The sequence below is a fragment of the Trachypithecus francoisi genome, unplaced genomic scaffold, assembly GCF_009764315.1.
Source record: "Trachypithecus francoisi isolate TF-2019V2 unplaced genomic scaffold, Tfra_2.0 Lachesis_group14, whole genome shotgun sequence".
NCBI lineage: Eukaryota > Metazoa > Chordata > Mammalia > Primates > Cercopithecidae > Trachypithecus > Trachypithecus francoisi.
Genome location: NW_022681459.1, coordinates 29,486,079 through 29,506,543, shown reverse-complemented (window position 1 = coordinate 29,506,543; position 20,465 = coordinate 29,486,079). Strand labels below are relative to the sequence as shown.

The 20,465-nt window shown below is 48.1% G+C and overlaps 1 protein-coding gene and 1 pseudogene across 1 annotated transcript in view; one reads left to right on the top strand and one right to left on the bottom strand.

Moving 5' to 3' along the window:
- Window positions 1–13,788, bottom strand: part of UBASH3A (ubiquitin associated and SH3 domain containing A) — a 45,352-nt gene extending 31,564 nt beyond the window's left edge. Inside the window, 5 exon segments of the mRNA XM_033232568.1 lie at window positions 1,450–1,619; window positions 4,831–5,029; window positions 8,149–8,335; window positions 11,320–11,373; window positions 13,550–13,788. Coding sequence (XP_033088459.1) covers window positions 1,450–1,619; window positions 4,831–5,029; window positions 8,149–8,335; window positions 11,320–11,373; window positions 13,550–13,662 — 723 coding nt within the window. The 5' untranslated portion in view covers window positions 13,663–13,788.
- Window positions 163–259, top strand: LOC117096834 (annotated as a pseudogene).
- Window positions 13,789–20,465: the final 6,677 nt, after the last annotated feature.

Here is a 20,465-nt window from a genome sequence, read left to right as displayed (position 1 = left end):
GGTTATTGACACCTTCTCGTACAATACAGAACATGGTGGATTCATCCACACGCGCTCTCTGGGTCTGAAAGGAGCGCCGCACACTTCATTTCTAAACCCATCAATTCATGGGCAGGAAGTCCCAGAGTGAGATTTTGCTCAAATCATTCTTGAAAGTGAATTGTGCTCACTTTGGCAGCACGTATAACTAAACTTGGAACCATACAGAGAAGATGAGCATGGCCTCTAAATGTAAAAAATAAATAAATAAAAAATAACTAATAAGCAAAACATGTATTCATAGATCTTTACAATAGTCCTTTTCTTTCTGCCTTTTTTTTTTTTTTTGGCCAGTCTCGCTCTGTTGCCCAGGCTGGAGTGCAATGGCATGAACTCGGCTCACTGCAACCTCCACCTCCCAGGTTCGAGTGATTCTCCTGCCTCAGCCTCCCGAATAGCTGGGATTACAGGTTCATGCCACAACGCCCGGCTAATTTTTTGTATTTTTAGTAGAGACAGGGTTTTGCCCTGTTGCCCAGGCTGGTCTTGAACACCTGACCTCAAGTGATCCACTTGCCTCGGCCTCCCAAAGTGCTGGGATTATAGGCATGAGCCACCACATCCGGCTTCCTTTTCTAATATTGCAAATGCTTCTATTTTGTTGAAAAATGTCTGTGCATCTCTAACTCATATATAAAAGAATGCTGGTTGTAAATTGCACAAGAAAGAGAATGTCTTTAGAGAAGCAATAGAAATTTTCTTTGCTACTACCATATCTCCCTTGGAGGGCTCCAGGGAGTACATGCTTTCAGGTGAGTGGCCGTTCATTCATCTGTTTCTTTTTTTTTTGAGACGTCTCGCTCTGTAGCCCAGGCTGGAGTGCAGTGGTGCGATCTCGGCTCACTGCAAGCTCCGCCTCCTGGGTTCATGCCATTCTCCTGCCTCAGACTCCTGAGTAGTTGGGACTACAGGTGCCCGCCACCACGCCCAGCTAATTTTTTTTTTTTTTTTTTGAGACGGAGTCTCGCTCTGTTGTCCAGGCTGGGGTGCAGTGGTGCGATCTTGGCTCATTGCAAGCTCCGCCTCCCGGGTTCACGCCATTCTCCTGCCTCAGCCTCCCAAGTAGCTGGGACTACAGCACCCGCTACCACACCTGGCTAATTGTTTTTGTATTTTTAGTAGAGACTGGGCTTCACTGTGTTAACCGGGATGGTCTCGATCTCCTGACCTTGTGATCCACCCGCCTCAGCCTCCCAAAGTGCTGGGATTACAGGCGTGAGCCACTGCACCCAGCCAAGTTTTTGTATTTTTAGTAGAGACGAGGTTTCACCATGTTAGCCAGGATGGTCTCGATCTCCTGACCTCGTGATCCACCCGCCTCGGCCTCCCAAAGTGCTGGGATTACATGCCTGAGCCACGGTGCCCGGCCCATTCATTTGCTTCTTTTGAGCCCCTGCTCAGCTCTCTTACCTGGTAGTGCACAAAGCGCATGTCTCGGGAGTAGAGCGCAGCAGTCCACTGGCAACTGTGGCCCAGGGGGATGGCTCTGGCCAGCTGCTCCAGCGTCCTCTGGTGGTGGGGGTAGAACTTGTGGGCCAAGGTCAGATGCAGCTGCTTCGTACAAGGCTTCACAGAGCAGTCTGTGAAATCAGGGGAACACAGAGGGTGCCAGGGCACCGTTACCTAAATGCCTCCTTCCTCTGACCTTTGTGCTTCCTCAACAAGGCAAGGGCTCTCAGAACTCAGAGCTCATTCGGCCTGCTCAGAATTCGCATCATAAAGGAGATGGCTGGATCCCTGCAGATTTTTCCGGGAAGTAGGAAAGAGGAGGATATGGAGATGTGGGTTCAGGGTCTTGGGGGCCTATCAGTTTTCAGGCTAGCTGCCCGAATGCACAGTTCAGATGCACAGAGTAAACGACTGCTCCATTCCTGGGCTGTGCACATTACCCAGTGGCCTGGACTTGCAGGCCCGAGCTCCAGTTCAATGGCTTTTTGTTTAATTTCAAGAAAAAACTCTTTAGGCAACAAAACTACAAACCACACAGTATCTTTAAGGTTCACCTTGTTGCGGTGAAGCAGGAAGTCCTGGGAGTGGCTGGGCCTCAGGTCTTTCTGGGTGTCCTCTGCCCCTGCAGCCCTAGCCCTCCCTGGTCTGCAAGGGGCTCGCAGGTCAGTGAGCAGAGCAGCTGGCGTCACTCAAGCAGCCAGGATCTGATTTCAGTTGAGCCACAAAGTATTTTATGTCCTAGGGAGGCGGTCGGTGTCTTGACGGGAACAGCACAGACTTTGGTGTCGTATAGACCTAGTTTTAGGCCGTGCTGTGCCCCCTTTTGCAGGGCGACCTTGACCGAGCCTCTGGGCCTGGCCCAGTTTCTGCTTCAGCAGCATTCGCTGGAGGACGGCAGCGCCTGCTTGCCAAGGCTGCGGTGGGAAATCAGTCTCCTAACTTAAAGTTTCCTGCTAGAGACGCTGTGTCAGTGTACAGAGGTCCCCTGCCCCCACTCCATGGCAAGGCACTGACAAACAGGATCTGCTCATCCGCTAAAATAGGTCAAGGGTGATGCAAGTCTTTCCCTGGAGCCCCGAAGTTGGGGCCCACTGCTGTCTCCCACGTGAGAGGTGAGCCTTTAGAGGCAAATGGGAAGTTCCCACCGGTCTCTAGGAAAGCCCGAGCACTGAAGCTGCGCAGCCCAGAGCGGCGTAAGTGTGTAGGTGGTGGGGAAATTCCTTTTCTGACTTTTGTTTTTAGCAGTCGGGGAAGACGGCCTTGCCATGTGAGTGAGTGTAGCCTGGTAAAGACCCACTGCCGGTTGCTGACGTCACAGTGAGTCACACCGACTTCTGAACGGGCCCCTGTGTGTCCTTCTCTCTGCAGATGGGTTTCACTAGGGAGGGCCAAGGCAGGCAGGGTGCCTCATGCACTTGCCCCAAGAGGGACCTCGGCCACTTCAGAGCAGTGACCGGTCACTCATCACTGAGAGAGGCCTTCTACCCCCTCAGTGTCGGGCTGAGGGCATGAGCCATGGAAGGGCAGGACAGAGCCTGCTCAGGGTCAGGCCGTGGATATGAGGTCAATGCTGGCTCCCACAGGAAGTGGAGCTGCTCAGCATGAACCCAGGCAGTGTGGAGCAGGACAGAGCTGGGTCCCAGCTCCACCAGCCTGGCTAGGGGACTGGATTGGTTTCAAACAACAGACATGTATTTTCTCCTGTGTCTGGAGACTAGAGGTTCAAAATCAAGGTGTTGGCAGGGCTGCACTCTCCCTGAAAGCTCCCGGGAAGGGTCCTTCCTGGCTTCTTCCAGTTTCCGGCGGCCCCAGGCATCCCTCGGCTTGTGGCTACATCACTCCAGTCTCTGCCTCGGTCAGCACATGGGTGAGACAGACAGTGGACATGACTTGATTAAGGTCACGCCACTCATCCATGTCTCTGTGCGGCCTCTACACTTACTGGGACCCACCCTAATCCTGTGTGACCTCCTCCCAACCATTTGCATCTGCACAGACCCTATTCCCAACTGAGGTCACATTCTGAAGTTCCTGGTGGACATACATTTTTAGGGGACACCACTCCACACACCACACACAGTGACCTTGGGCAGGCACTTTACCCTTTTCAGCCTCAGTCTTTCTGTTTTTAAGATGCTGCCAGTGAGGTTCACTGGGGGAGGGCCTGGGTGTGAAAGAGCCATCATTTGATAAAGGAGACTAATCCACAAAGACCGGGGGTGACTTTCTAATTATCCAGCAGATTCGATCTCCAGACTCACAAGCTGCCATCTAAGTGGAAGCCCAGGATCCATGGATGGATTTACAGGCCAGGATCTGTGTTTCATACATGTCTGAGGACAGAGACAGACACACTCCCGGGGAGAGAAAGTGGGGAGCCCTCCCACCAACGCACTGCAGCCTCATCAGATTTTAGAGTCGGCAAATCACAGCAATACTGAGTGCCTTCTGTGTCCCGGGAACTATGGTGGGATGGGCCACAGACTCAGGCAACGTTGTTCTTGAAGAGTGAGAGCCCTCACTGTTTTGTAGAGAAAGAAAAAGAGACAGAGACAGTGGACATGACTTGATTAAGGTCACACCACTCGTCAGGGACACAGAAAAAAAATCACATCTTCTGACATCAAGTCCACAATCCTTTCCACTAAACCCGAGTGGTAGCCTTGGTCTCCAGACCAGGGCTGGTGTTCGGAGAGAAGGGAATTTTGATGATTCTCAATATGAGTCTACATAATCTTTCCCCGGAGAGGCCAAGGAGAGAGCACTAAGCTCATACTGAAAATACAGAAATAAGTCATGTAGGACTTGTGTGTCTCCCACTCCAGGCCAAGCGGGGGAGGCCCTGACTCCCTATGTGCCCTAGCCTCCAACCCCATCACGGTCACCCACTCAGGCTTGATGCTTGGCACACCCTTCTGGGGCACTTTCCCAGGCTGTTGGCATCTAGCTAAGCATTTGAAAAACCACGTAATGGGAACAAAGGTTATTCCCGCCTAAAGAGAAGACCAAAGCTGGTCCGGAAGCTTTCTAACGGCTTACATTTTTGAAGGATGTAGTGGCTCAAGAAGGGAGGCGCTAATTAAATTGTTCAGCCTCAGGTTAAGGCCATGTCCAGGCGCCTGGCTGAAAATCCAGAAGTGGGAAATGGAAGTGCCTGGGTGAGGACAGGTGCAGCCACTGAGCCTGGAAGAAAGCCCACCCAGCCATCCCATGGTTGCTGCTGGGCTCTGCTCCCCTGGAACCCACCCACGGAAATCCATGTGCCAGGAGCTCGTCCCTGCCGCACAGAGCTCACTCGCTGTGAACCCGGCCCTGTGTTTGCCACTGGTCAGGGCTGCCCACCTGCTAAGAGAGATGCGTCCGTGGCGAAGGTCATCGCAAATTCCCGGATGACGTCTGCGGGGCTGCCGTTGATGAAGAAGCCGAGGTAGCTGATGGAGGAATGGAGAGCCAGGGGCACGGCCGTGGGGAAGGAGCCCAGGAGCCTGTCTCCAGCCCTCTTCAGCGCCTCGTACAGGCACTCCACCTTCTGGTCTTCACACTAAGGGGACAGAGACAGAGCCTGTGTTTCCACACCTCTCATCAGAAGTCATCTATTGATTTAATTAATAACAATCAGGCAGCAATTCAAGTGAGATTCTTTTCTGTTCAAAGCACTGTAACATAGTTTATCATGTCCTGTGTGTCTGGGGTAATGGATTTGTTCTATACCTGGACCTCGGTTTTTCAAATATTTCAGGTAAGTTTCTTTGCGGAATGGAGTCTCCTTCAGGTGCCCAGGTTGGAAATCCCCTGGTCCTTGAACTGCATCCCCTCCCTCCATCGCATGTGCTTGTCACCTGCCAGACCGTTTCTGCGGTCCCATGACCCACTGCTTTGCTCAGGTCTGCATGATTTGGCTTCTGGAGGTTTCTAGAAGACTCCAAGGCTGCCCAGGCACTGCTCAGAGCCTGTAGTGAGGGGGACTCAGCTGCACTTCCAGCTGCGGGGCCGCCGTCTTGTCCATGGCCGAGCACTGAGTCAGGTTCCACAGGGGCCTCCTCTAAGGACTGAGGCTCTGCCCTGCCTCCAACCCTCTCCTCCTCTTTTGCCTTCACCAGCAGTCTCTCCCCTGTGCGTCTCCTGCACTTGGAATTCTGCCTTGGGGTCTGCTCCCTGGAGGACCTGAGCCTGCACAGCCCCTGGCCCGGCCTCCCTGATGCCCCCTGTGTGGCTGTAGGACCCTCTTTCTGATGCAACTCCCACCCCTGAGGCCGCAGGCTCTCTGTCACCTGGAGAATCCCTCTCGAGGGTTCAGCCTGCCCACAGAGCCCGACAGGTGCTGGCCCGACAGCCTTGCCCATGGGGCTCCAACTCCCATCCTCCAGCCAGACACAGCCTCTCCTGGCATCTGGGCTTGGTGTTGCCCACTGCCCTGGCCACGCTGCTTCCTGGGCTTGAAGATCTTCCCAGTGCCACTGGCCACATCAGACCACAGGGGAAACCCAGACACCACATCCTCCTGGCGGGAGATGGCCTGATCCCTTCTCTTCCCAGCACGGGGCTGCCCTCGGAATCTTCCATAGTGCTTCTTACAAGCCCAAGTATGAGGCCAGAGCACAGTGTTTAATGCAGCTTCCATCTCCCTGTGGACAGGCCAGCCTGACATTCCTCCCTGTCTATTTTGTCTGCAGCCCTCAACAGCACTCAACACAAAACCACCCGGTGAACGCATGTCCATTCCTGAATCCGTCTCACATTGTGTTTCTTCGCCTTAGATATGTAATTTTCAAGAATAGTCAGGTTATAAATGTAGCTGTGATCAATATCACATTTCAGAAGATTAGTGTTTTCATTTTACAGCATCAAAGGTACACAGTGAGTCTCCGTTACACTCTTCTGGCTGTGAGGAGAGCTCCACTAACCACGGCCAGGCTGGACCCGGGGTGAGGGACTGGGAGGAGCTAACAACAGGGAGGTGTGTGAGTGTGTGTGTGTCTGCCTATGTCTATATGTGTGTGTGTCTGTGTGTGTCTGCATATGCGTATGTCTATGTGTGTCTGTGTGTATGCATGTGTGTATCTGTGTGCATATGTGTGTATGTGGTGCTTATGTGTGTCTGTGCATGTGTATGTGTGTGTATCTAATGTGTGTCTCTGTGTGTGTCTGTGTGCATGTATCTGTGTATTCCTGTGTGTGTATATCTGTGTGTATCTGTGTGCATGTGTACCTATGTACATGTATGTGTGTCTGTGTATGTCTGTATCCATGTATCTATGGATATATGTGTATGTCTGTGTGTATCTGTGTATGTCTGTATGCATGTATGTGTGTATATCTGTGTGTGCCATGTGTATGTCTCTGTGTCTATCTGTGTGTGTCTGTGTGCCTATATCTGTCTGTATGCATGTATCTGTGTGTATCTGTGTGCATGTGTAAGTCTCTGTGTCAATCTGTGTGTGTCTATGTGTGTGAGCTATGTGTGTGTCTGTGTCTGTGTGTGTGTGTGCTTGCGCCTCAGTTGACTGGGGAAGGAGCTGGGGGCCAAGGCCTACTCTAATTTCTGAGCTGTGTCACACAACTTGGGCTGCCTTGCCTTTCCCCGTTAGCTCCAGAAGGTGAGCCAGAAGGGAGTCTGCTTGTCACAAGTGCCATTGATGTCGATGTAGGGTGAAAACTCTCGGTTTGTCTGGGGATTTCCCAGGCTTAGTCCTGTGTTCTGGGAATCCCTGCAAGTCTCGGGCAATCTGGGGTGGTGGTTGGAGGCTTTGGAAGGCGCTGCTTCTCCTGGGACATCTTCCAGAAATCTTTTCCCTGCAGAGGTTTGCATTCCTCCTTTCCGTCTAGCACCGAGGGGCCTGGTGTTGGAATGGAGGGTTCCTTGGGCCCTGATGGAATCCCTTGAAATGGGTGGAACAAATCAGTTTGCCAACAGCAGAACTGGGGCCAGGCCATGGTAGCGGAAGTGGGTGTGCCCTTCCTCAGGCCCCTCCGGCGGAGCTGAGGAGGGCAGTGGCTGTCTGTCCCTTCCTTCTCCTTATTTTCTCCTGAGCAGCCCCCACATCCTTCTTGCTTTCCAGTGCCCCTGTGGAGCTGCCCGCTGGGCCATTTTGTGCCACCGTGGAGCTACCCACTGGGCCATTTCTTTCTGAATCAGAAGGCTGGTCCCTGAGACAGGGAAAAGTTTTGCATTTGGGGGTAGCCAATAATCACCCGTCCTTGAGTTGACTTATCACACATTTTGGAAGGGCCAACTCTGTTTTAGGGGCTGTGCTAGTTTCTGGGGATACAAAGAGGAGTGAAGCATCTGCCTTCCCTTGAGGGACTCGGTCTGGTGAGGGATGCAGTGCTGCCCCAGACACATGGCCCATATGATACAAAATTGCCACTAGACACCTGAACAAGAAAATGGGTGGCAACTTCTTTTGCCTGGGGAGCTGGAGAAGACTCAAAAAGGGGAGAGGATAAATGAATTGGGTTCTGAAGGATGAATAGGAGTTGACCAGATGAAGGCAAAGAGGAAAATAAAGGACTGCTCAGATGAAGGTGCCAGCTAATGATGCAGTTCTGGACCATCCCATTTAAATAAGTCAACTTTGTCCCATCATGGCCTAGTTAGCATAGAAAAATGCCTCCAGCTGCGGTGATGATGAGCATCGAAGGCACACTGGGTTGACTCACCGTGAAGAAGTCACAGAGTGTCACATGCGGGAAGACCTCATGAGCTCTGTTCTTTGCACACTGGCGCTTGCTCTCTCTCCAGAACTCTTGAAGTTTTTCCAGCAGGGGCCCCGTTGGACAGAGGAAAAGGGCATACTCCTGGGGGATGGGGTCATCTAGGGAAGGGTCATTGCAATGATCATGCAGCCTGCAACAGAGAGCAAGCCGGCTTCACCCACTGTCACAACGAAAAGATTTTTCCCCTTCGAGGACACACAACAGAATGACAATGACAGCAATGCAGAATTATAGGGCACATTGAACACATCATATATGCTCATGACATAAATTAATCTCACAGCCATCCTACCGGTGGGAGGCACCTGCAGCAGGGCTGTGTGTGGCACAGACCTGGTCAGTGCCCGTGCTGCTCTCAGACCCACCTTAGTCTGATTCCAAAGTCAAAGGTGGAAAAAAATGAAAGGAAGTTGACATCAAGACCCAAAACCTGGTCTTCAAATGATCTGTGGGCCCAGCATCTCTTTGATGGTGTGGGAAAATTTTGTGGAAAAACCTCATATTTGTATTTTACCTCAAACTTCAAATTACGTATAAAAACCAAAACCAAAAACCTAGACAAAATTTAGGTAGCTACTACGTTTCTTTAGATTCAGACTGTTATTTTGCTTTATTTTATTTTTGAGATGGAGCCTTGCTCTGTCACCCAGGCCGTAGTGCAGTGGCACGATCTGAGCTCACTGCAACCTCCCCCTCCTGGCTTCAAGCGATTTTCCTGCCTCAGCCTCCTGAGTAGCTGGGATTTCAGGCAGACAGTTATTTTAAATTAAAAGAAAAATGACAGATGACCCAACATAGGAGTTTTTCGTCACTAACAATAAAAATGAAAATAAAGTAGCTCCGAGACAGCATTTTTCTCATCTGTCAAGTTAACAAAGATTTTTTAAAATAAAAAGTATAAAAGTTCTGCTCAATGTGCCAAAGGTGAAGCAGGACTTAAGGACGGACTTTTCAACTTTTATGTGAAGCAATTTGCCCATAGGTATCGAGAGTCTTAAAATGCCCACACCCTTTGAACTAATAATTCTACTTCCAGAAATTTCTCCTGAGGAAAGAGCACGAAGTACTGTATAGGCAAAACTTTACACGTGAAACATTTATTTAGGGTTATTTAGAATAGGAAAGAAGAAAAACTCCATAACTGATAGCAAATCTATTTATCATGCATTCATGAGAAATCATGGTTTTGAAGAATTTCTAATTACTCAGCAAAGTGCTTATGATATAATTTTCAATTTAGAAAGCAGTATTCAATCACTGAGGGAAACAGAACTTATGCAAGACCATATTCTCTTCAGTAAAAATCACAAAGGAAGTTACCTCTCCTCTCCATCGCGATTCCTACCCTCTCCCTTTCCAGGGTTCAGCCCGGGGGTAAAGCTGCTTTGTCTTCTCTCAGAAATCTAAGTAATGGACTTATAGATAGCACTTGTTTTACATAAAGCATAAGCTGTTGTTCAAATTATTCTGCAACTGGCATTTTTCCTCCACCTTGTCTTTGCAATTAATCCCCGTTGCTACACACATGTCTAGTGAAGTTTGTCAGTGTGAATTTGTTAAAGGCTGTGTAATAGTTCATCGTGTACATATATAATGTTGCACTTGTTCATTCCCGCATTGATGAACATCTAAATTATTTTATTTTAAAACCATTTAATAACCCTGTAATCAAGATCTTTGTACATGTCTCTTTAGGCTCCTTGCGTTTCTCCAGGGAACCTGCTTAGATCCTCAACGGAGGCTGGTGGGCTGTGCACATTGCCAGGGTTGGCAGACACCCAGCACTGCCTCCCTCAGTGACACCAGTGACGTGTGAGGCCCCCCTCTTCCCTCATCCTCATCAATGCTTAGAGTTATCTTGTTTGCTCTAATGATATCTTAATTTGCCCCACCTCCCTGGTTACTAGTGAGAGGTTGGGGTGCTCTTGACGAGTCTAGGGGACCCCAGTGCCTCCCTGTTTTTTGGTGGGTTTCCCAGTCTTATTGACTGGGTTGCAATGGACGGGTGCTGGCCATGCCCCCTCACAGCAGTGGGCTTGTTTCTGATTCAAAATTGGCAACTGGCTTTAGTGGGGTGTGTGAAGGCATTGCCCATTTTGCCGGTGGCCTACACTTTCTGGAGGAGGAGGGGGAGGAGCATCCCGTTGGGAATGCTGCACGCTCAGAGGCCCAGGATCAGTAACTGCCCTCCTGCTTTGGGGAGGGCTCCAGCCTCCAGGGACCTGGCTTTTGTTGTATGATTTTCCCCATGGCTATCTCAGGGCAGAGGATGAAGGACTCCCCACAGCACATCCAAGCGGGAGAGGGTTTTAGAGAACTGGGGGCCCTCCTCTCCATCCCCAGAGCGGAGAACAGGCCCATGGCAGCAGGTGGCTTGCAGAATCACTCACGCAGCTGGTACCTAGTGAGGCCACCTCGAATCAGAGCCCTCACCTGACCCACACACCTGGCGCCCATAGAGGGCTTCATGACCACCAGTAAACTCCCTTCTCCTCAGAGGCAGCCCGAGAGTGTGGTTGCCGCTCTTTCTATCAGCAAAGATGTCAATTATGTCTCAAATCTTTCTATCAATAAACACAAACATCCTCCTATCTATCTCAATCTTGCCCATCGTAGTAGGCGGTTGAGGAGGACTTAGTCAAACACAAGTATGCAAAATCCTAGCCTACTCTTCAATTACTCATAGAGGTTGAATATTAGCAGTACTAATATATAACCCAGATGTTACCATTTTTACCCTAATTATTTACTTTATTCTAATAATTACCCTAATTTTGTGTTTATCACAACACAACAATTATGTCTTCCCCATTTACTCAACAAAGCACATGAACCTGTACTTCTTGGCAATCAAATTGGATTGCATCAGATTTGTAAGTGAAAAAAGCCTTGTTAAAAGTTCTGTCTGTTTCTTTCCAAGGTTAACCAGAGCCCTGTGCCCCTCCCTCAGTGCACTGTGGATAGGCAGGGAGATTATTGTTTTTCTTCCTCAGCGGCCCCATCCCACCCAGAGGCTCCTGGCTTTTCCTGGTGTCCACCCTGGTGGGAGGGAGTCCTCGAGCACAGGGCATTCAGTCCAAACACCCCCAGGTCTACAGGAGCAGCTGCACTCACCAGACCAAGGCTTCCTCCGCCGTCTTCCTCCCCGTGGCTGCCAATGCTTTCAGCCTGCAGAAGAGCAGACACAGGCACAGAGTGACGTCGCCCATTCTTGGGAAAAGGGTCAGAGAGGCAGGGTGTAGCCCTGCACACCCAGGATCTTTGGGATGTGCTCTGAAGAGGGCCTGATGCTAAACTTCCAGCTGGCACGTGCCCAGGCGCCTGTCCCCTGAGTGCTGCCATTGTGGTTTTGGACAATGCTGACCAGCTCACACCTCCCCATCACTTTCCTTCCCTGGCTACCTGCTTCAGCACGGGGTCTCAGTGCTGAGGACCTGACCTCCGCCTGCTCCTGCAATCCCTCTTCCTGGCCTGCCCCTCCCCACTGCTTAGAGCAAATGGACCCACCTTGTGGAAAGTGCCCCCAGCTGGGACACATGCTTCCCTGACAAATGCTTCCTTCACTCCAGCATCACTTAGTGAAACAGCCCGATCCCTAGACTCGCCTCCCACACCTCTCCCCCGCTGAGAAACAGTCCTTCCCAAAGCACCCAGGCAGGCACTTGTCACGGCTCGCACAGTCCCCTTGCATCCACGGTTCTCCCCTGCTAGACCAAAGCTCCCTGAACGCAGGGCTGAGTCTTATTCATCATGGTAACCTGGGACGTAGGTACATTCCATTGAATTGGGCAGAACTGGACCAAATGAAACAGAATGGAATAAAGCTAAGGTAATTGATCAGGAATGTGTACTGGAAATGGCGGGCATCCATGAGGAGCCCACCACGTGATGCCCAATGCTGCTATTTGGGCAGGTACCGATGGGGCTGTGGCCACCTGGAGAGGTTTGAACAGGGCAGCCTTGGTGCAGGGCCCTTACTTTGAGGTGCTCTGGTGTGGGAAAATTAATACACATTTCTCTTCCTCCAACATGTGTTTAATGTTTAAACTGGAAGGAATTTTGAGTAGGAGTCCATGCTACAGGTTTAGTAGTAAAATCCAGCGTGAACTCCTTCAAAGGCATGGAGACCTGGTTCGAGTCCCACCCCTGCCACTAATGCACTCTCTGGGCCCAGTGTCCTGCCTGCACTGGGTGGCAAGCAGTGGACGAACGCTGCCTTGTCTGCGCTGCCTGGACGGTGCCTGGTGGTCGCCCTGCACGTGCCTGACCCCACTCCCCATTCAAAGCCCCCCGGCTTAGCTCGAACATAATGGTGACGACAAAGCACTGACTTGGGGAGAAGAAAGGGGTTTTCTAGCTTCAAATTTACTTCACCCAATTTGGCCAAGCTTTTGTTATAGTGTGGAAGGAAAGTTTAGCTCCTTCCCCAACCCAAAGTTACCTACGGTGTGTTTCTGATACATTTTTCCATGTGAAAAAATGAATGGGTCAGATCTAGGGCACTGGTTTGCCGTGAAAGCTGTTAAGCCAATGTTGGTATCATGTCCTCCCTCTCTGAGAGTGGTAACTCCGAGGGCTAAGCTCTTCCACATGCAGACCTTTCCCTTGGGTCAGCAGGGTCACACTCACACTGTGTCTAGTTTCCTACCCATTTATTTCATTATCAGACACTCAGGGAATTCTCCCTGAGGACAAGTGACTTTCCCTGGGCTGCCTGGAAGCACAGCCCTGCTGACAGGTGGTCCTGGTGGTAGAGACGCAGCGGGCTTTGGGGCCTTTCACGTTAGAGTTTGAACGTCTTGAAATGCCACCTTCAGAGTCACTGAGCTGCACACAAAGAGGTTACAACCAGGCCCCAAGCTCCTCCAAACCCCCAAAATGGAGCACCCGGAGTAATACATGGCTTCTGATTTTCACAAATTTCAGGGTCTCCCATTCAGCCAGCAGAGCAGGTCTTTAAAAGGTCAAGAATATCAGAGGTATTCTTTTGCCTCCCTCAGCCACACATAAACTAACACTGATAATACACACACACTAACACTAATAATAGCTGATGAGCTAAAAAAAAAAAAACTCATAATGTTTTAAGAAAGTTTACCAATTTGTGTTGGACAGCATTCCAAGCTGTCCTGGGCCACACGTGGGTTGGACAAGCTTGGTCAAGATCATCTCATTTACGAAAAGCAGAAGAGGGCCCTGTGAAGACGCAGTGTCTCACCCTGCAAGGTGCACTGCTTTGGCAGGAAGCCGTGCCCTCCACCCCTGCAGCTCCATGCCAGGGGCCGCAGCAGGGTCTGGCTCCAGCCCTGCTGGCTGGGCCCCGGGGTCTGTGGGCAGTACTCACGCGGTATGCACCGGGAAGCCCATGGCCAGGAGGGGCTCCAGGAGCAAGGGGGTGCTGCGGCCCTTGAGCTTGTTGGAGACCTTGGCGTAGAGCTGCGTCTCCCCGGCTGCCATCTCTTCCTGCCTGTAGGCCAAGAAGCTCGCCTGCACAGAGAAATGAGGAGATAAAGCAAGAGGGGGAGAGGCAAGGCTGAGGCTGCGAAGAAAAACCTCAAGCCCTTTTTGATCTTTCTGACAAAAGTTGATATCCTGTTTGCATGAAATACCGGTTTTCAGAATTCTGTTTGCAGGATGCTGGGTGCAGCGTCCACCAATCCTAACTGTTTCCTCCATGGGGTTCGAGGCTAAAGGTCCAACTGAGCCCCTGCATGGGATCAGCCTCTACAGGGACTTGTCTAGTGTTTGGGAGCAAGAACGCGTGAGAGTGTGGGGGAAGGAAGTGGGAGGAGAAGTCAGGGAATGGGTTCCCTCCTGGATCCTGCTGGCCCCCTGCCCTGACCCACCCTGGATCCCAGGCTCCTTGTCTGCGAACAAGACATTAAATCCCACTTTATCGATTGTCTCTGCTGGAAAACTTACTGGTTCTTTCAGTCATTCGTTGACTTGTTTTTTTATTTTTAAAAACTTTAAAAGCTTAATATGTGTACAGAAAAGTTGATGAATCATATGTGTATAGCTCAAGGAATTTCCATAAATGAGCCCACACCCCTAATTCCCCCACAACCCAAAATAAAACAGGGCAACCAGGGGAATTTTGTACCTCTTCCACCTGAGGGGACATTTAGCAATGTCTGGAGACATTTTTGTTTCCAAAATGAGGTGGTGGTGGTGGTGGTGGGTGGGGTGGACATTAAATGTCACAGTGCCCAGGACAGTCTCCCCAGCAAAATGTCAGTAGTGCCAAGGTGGAGAAAGCCTGCTCTGGAACATTCTCAGAACCTCAGATGCACCTCTGCCCCCAGCCCAGCCTCCTCCAGTTATCTCCTCCCTCCCCCAGAAAGTAAACTGCTATATCGCTTATATATGAATTGTGCCTGTTGTTGAGCCTCATATAAATAGAACCATAGAGCATATTCTCTATCATGTCTAGCTTCTTTTTCCTCAAATTATGCCTGTAAAATTTATCCACATTATTGCTTGTAGCCACAGTTAGTTCACTGTTACTGCTGTGTAGTATTCGATTAATAAATATACCGGCCAGGTGTGGTGGCTCATGCCTGTAATCCCAGCACTTTGGGAGGCCAAGGGGCAGGGGTGGATCACCTGAGGTCAGAAGTTCGAGACTAGCCTGGCCAACATGTTGAAGCCCTGTATCTACTAAAAAATACAAAAATTAGCCAGGCATGGTGGTGCATGCCTGGAATCCCAGCTACTCGGGAGGGTGAGGCAGGAGAATCATTGAACCCAGGAGGTGGAGGTTGCAGTGAGTGGAGACTGCACCACTGCACTTCAGCCTGGGACACAGGGAGACTCCAGCTCAAAAATAAACAAATAAAATAAATATAACATAATTCATTTATCCATTTCTCTGTTGATGTGCATTCAGGAAGTTTTTAGTTGTTTTGCTATTGTAACTAACGTTGCTGAGGACGTTCTTGTATGTGTCTTTGAGTGCCTTGTGCATGCATTTCTGTTAGGTGTACATCTAGGAGTGGGGTTGTTGGATCATAGAGCATGTGAAACTCCATTAGGAGCTGCCAAGCAGTTGTACAAAGCTCTACATCCTCATTCACACTTAATATTATCAGTCCCTAATTTTAGCCACTCTGTGGTGGGGGTGGTGTGTAGTGCTATCTCCCTGTGGTTTCCATTTGTATTTCCCTGAGGCATAATGATATTGAGCATCATTTCACAGGCTTATTGTCCATTCGAATATCTTCTCTGGGGAAGTTCCTGTTCAGATATTCTGCTCCTTTTTTTTTTTTTTTCTCACTAGGTTGTTTGCTTTTTCTTACCAATTTGTAGGAACTCTGGTTAGAGTTTTCTTCATCCTGTTCAAGAGATTGTTGTTGATCCAACATTGATGAAGATCATCTATGTTTTGTTCTAGAAGTTTTGCTACTTTTGCTGTTCATATTTAGCTTTATGATCCATTTGAATTCATTCTGTGTACAGTGTGAGGTAGGGGTAAACTTTCATCTACTTCTCTATTGAAATGGCCATCCTTTGCCCAATGAATTGCAGTAGGAGGCTTATTGTAAATCAAGTGACTGCATATGGATTAGTTTTTTCTAACTGTTATGCTCTCTTGTTTGATTTGTCCCTTTCTGTGCCCATTCTACACTGTTTTAATCACTATAGTGCTACACCCTCTGGTTTTGTCTTTTGCTTTGTTGTAAGCATTTAGAAATCAAGTTGCCATGGTGTGTCAGTGTGTCACTGGGTAGTGCAAAAAGATTCGCACCTACAATCAATTGATTTTCAACAAGGATGCCAATGAAATTCAATGGGGGAAAGGATAATGCTTTTGATAAATGGTGCTAGAGGCTCATGCCCATAATCTCAGCACTTCGGGAGGCCAAAGTGGGAGGATCACTTGGGCCTAGGAGTTTGGGATCAGCCAGGGCAGTAGAGTGAGACTTCATCTCAAAAAAAAAAAAAAAAAAGGCCATGGTGGTGTTAGTTTCAGCTACTTAGGAGGCTGAGGTGGGATGATGGCTTAAGTCCAAGAAGTCAAGCCTGCAGTGAGCTGTGATTGCATCACTGCACTCCAGCCTGGATGACAGAATGAGACCCCATCTCAAAAAAAAAAAAAAAAAAAATTAGTGCTAGGAAAACTGCATATTGGTATGAGGAAAAATGAACCTCAACCCTTACCTCACATTATATACAAAAATTAACTCAAAATGTGAACGCTAAAACTATAAAACTCCTTAAGAAAATCTAGAGGCCGGGCGCGGTGGCTCAAGCCTGTAATCCCAGCACTTTGGGAGGCCGAGACGGGTGGATCACGAGGTCAGGAGATTGAGACCATCCTGGCTAACACGTTGAAACCCCGTCTCTACTAAAAAATACAAAAAACTAGCCGGGCAAGGTGGCGGGCGCCTGTAGTCCCAGCTACTCGGGAGGCTGAGGCAGGAGAATGGTGTAAACCTGGGAGGCGGAGCTTGCAGTGAGCTGAGATCCGGCCACTGCACTCCAGCCTGGGCGACAGAGTGAGACTCCGTCTCAAAAAAAAAAAAAAAAAAAAATCTAGAAAAAAAATGTTTGCCAAATTTACAAGAAAAAAACAAACAACCCCATCAAAAAGTGGGCAAAGGATATGAATAGACACTTCTCAAAAGAAGACATTCATACAGCCAACAGACACATGAAAAAATGCTCATCATCACTGGCCATCAGAAAATGCAAATCAAAACCACAATGAGATACCATCTCACACCAGTTAGAATGGCAATCATTAAAAAGTCAGGAAACAACAGGTGCTGGAGAGGATGTGGAGAAATAGGAACACTTTTACACTGTTGGTGGGATTGTAAACTAGTTCAACCATTATGGAAAACAGTATGGCGATTCCTCAAGGATCTAGAACTAGATGTACCATATGACCCAGCCATCCCACTACTGGGTATATACCCAAAGGATTATAAATCATGCTGCTATAAAGACACATGCACACGTATGTTTATTGCGGCACTATTCACAATAGCAAAGAATTAGAATCAACCCAAATGTCCATCTGTGACAGACTGGATTAAGAAAATGTGGCACATATACACCATGGAATATTATGCAGCCATAAAAAAGGATGAGTTTGCGTCCTTTGTAGGGACATGGATGCAGCTGGAAACCATCATTCTTAGCAAACTATCACAAGAACAGAAAACCAAACACCGCATGTTCTCACTCATAGGTTGGAACTGAGCAATGAGATCACTCTGACTCGGGAAGGGGAACATCACACACTGGGGCCTATCATGGGGGGGAAGGGGGGAGGGATTCCATTGGGAGTTATACTTGATATAAATGATGAATTGATGGGTGCTGATGAGTTAATGGGTGCAGCACACCAACATGGCACAAGTATACATATGTAACAAACCTGCACATTATGCACATGTACCCTAGAACTTAAAGTATAATAATAAAAAAAAAAGTTTGCTATGTTGGAGGTTGGAGTTTGCAAAGTTTTCTTAGGACATAAAATGAATAACCAACAAAAGAAAAAATTGATGAACTGGACTTCACCAAAGTTGAAAACTTCTGCTCTTTGAAAGACACCATGAAGAATATAATAAGGTCAACCACAGACTGGGAGAAAGTATCACTCTACATATACCTGACAAAGGATTTGCATCTAGAATATACAGAATATTTTATAGATACTTAAATAATAAGAAAACAAGCATCTAGTTTAAGAATGGGCAAAATATCGAAAAAGATACTTGCAAAAAGAAGATATACACATAGACATGAAAAGATGCCCAACATCATGAGTCATCAGGGAAATGCAAATTAGAACCACAACGTGATTCCACAGCACACCCACCAGAAGACCTAAAATGGAAACTACCAGGTTTACACCAGGCTGGGGAACAACAGGAGCTCTCACACAGTGCTGGTGGGAATGCGTAACTGTCTAACCACTTTGGGGAACATTTGGAGGGTTTCTTATAAAGGTAAATATACACGAAAATGTGTGTCCACACAAAGACTGCTCTATGAATGTTCATGGCAGCTCTACGCATAATAGTTCCTTCTATTATTTTTTGGCTTTATTGCACTGGCTTGGACCCCAAGTCAAATGGTGAACAGATGTGGTACTAGTGCACCTTCTTGTATAACTCTCCATCTCAGAGGACAAGGTCTCAATATTTCACCATTAAATGTGAGCATATTATGATATTTATTTATTTGTATATTTTTATATATTTTTTTTGAGGCAGAGTCTCACTGTCACCCAGGCTGGAGTGCGGTGGCATGATCTAGACTCACTACAACCTCTGCCTCTTGGGTTCAAGCAATTCTCCTGCCTCAGCCTCCCATGTAGCTGGGACTACAGATGTGCACCACCATGCCTGGCTAATTTTTATATATTTAGTAGAGATGGGGTTTCACTATGTTGGCCAGGCTGGAACTCCAGACCTCAGGTGATCCACCTGCCTCAGCCTCCCAAAGTGCTGGACTTACAGGTGTGAGCCACTGCACTCCACTTGATTTTTAAATAATATTCTTTTGGGGCTGGGCGTGGTGGCTCATGCCTGTAATCCCAGCACTTTGGGAGGCTGAGGCGGTTGAATCATGAGGTCAGGAGATCGAGACCATCCTGGCTAACACGGTGAAACCCTGTCTCTACTAAAAATACAAAAAGATTAGCCGGGCGTGGTGGCAGGCACCTGTAGTCCCAGTTACTAGGGAGGCTGAGGTAGGAGAATGGCATGAACCCAGGAGGCAGAGCTTGCAGTGAGCCGAGATCGTGCCACTGCACTCCAACCAGGGCAACAGAGCAAGACTGTCTCAAAATAATAATAATAATAATAATATTCTTTCTACTGTATGTATTTAAATGGTACAATGGGATATTTTGCTATATTCATAATAGTGACATGAGCGCTGTCATCAAGCAAATTAACATATCTATCATCTTGCATTGTTACTTTTTTAACTTTTTTTTTTCATTGTAACCGAAACTAAAATCTCCTCTGGGCAAATTTTCAGTATTCAATAAGATATTACACTTCTGGCTGTCAGCTGTACCTTCTGTCTCTGGACTTCATCCTACACATCTGTAACTTTGCATCCTTTGACCCACACCTCTCCATTTCCTGCCCCCACGCCCTCCCCTGAGAACACCCACCTTATTCTGTATGTATTGAAGTTGTTTTTTTTTTTTTAAGATTCCACATATAAGTGAGATCAAGCAGTATTTGTCTTTCTCTGTCTGGCTGGCTTATTTCACTCAACATAATGTCCTCATAGTTCATTATCCTTTTTCAATGAGGAATTCAAAAGATGAAATAATTCCACAATCAAATGATTTATCTTGAATTTGAAAGTCTGCAAATAGAGAAAACTTGTGACCCAGAGGGAAAAAGCAGATTTGGGTGTGAAATATAGTCTCTACTCAAGTATATTTTTCTCTTCTAAATAATAAACCCTGTTTTGAGCAATTGTGTTATGTTTATAACATATTAAAATGAAAAATGCTTCTATGCATTTCTCTTAAAAAAATCTTATTTGCGTAAGCCAGGAGATACCCTATCTAGCTTAATGCTTCCTTCATAACTTGGAAAGTTCTCTTCCAAGAACATTGGGGAACAGTCTACCAGTTTCCTCCCTCACTTAACTGAAAAGAACGTGCCTGTAACTCAAGCTGTTTGCAAATTGTTACTAAAGCTTCGCAGGGCTCCCAGGAGACATCAGCATAGGATAAGGCGCTCATGCCCTGAAACCAAGTCTGTTCATGGCTCTGGCTGCGTAACTATCACACGCTGGGCCCCAAATAAGCTTATTTGTTTGCTTCCTCAAAATTTTAGTTTGAGCTCAATGGAATTGATTTGTAGGTAAACTTTCTGAGAGGATAGTTTATAGCAAGGAAGACCAGCCACCCCTGTGAGGCCTCTCCCTGCTACCCCCTGGTGGGGAGCTGGCTTGACCTTGGACCGACATCTGATGTACGTGTTAACACACCCTCATTGTTGGTTATTGCATGTCCATTTGGTGTTATTTGTCCCCACAGGGTTTATGATCAGCTCATCCACGCATACAGATCCCCTGTCATACACACATGGCTGTGCTGGGCACGGCAGGGTCTCAGGAGTGAAAGTGCGTTCCAGACTCTGTCCCCCCAGAGCTGTACTCCAGCGGGGAGCATCTCCTGTAACACACAGGTAAAAGCAAGGAAAGAATGACATGTTAAATTTCCTGTCATTGCCTTTGAGGGCAAACATTCATTGAGGGACTGTAGAGAGTAGTCA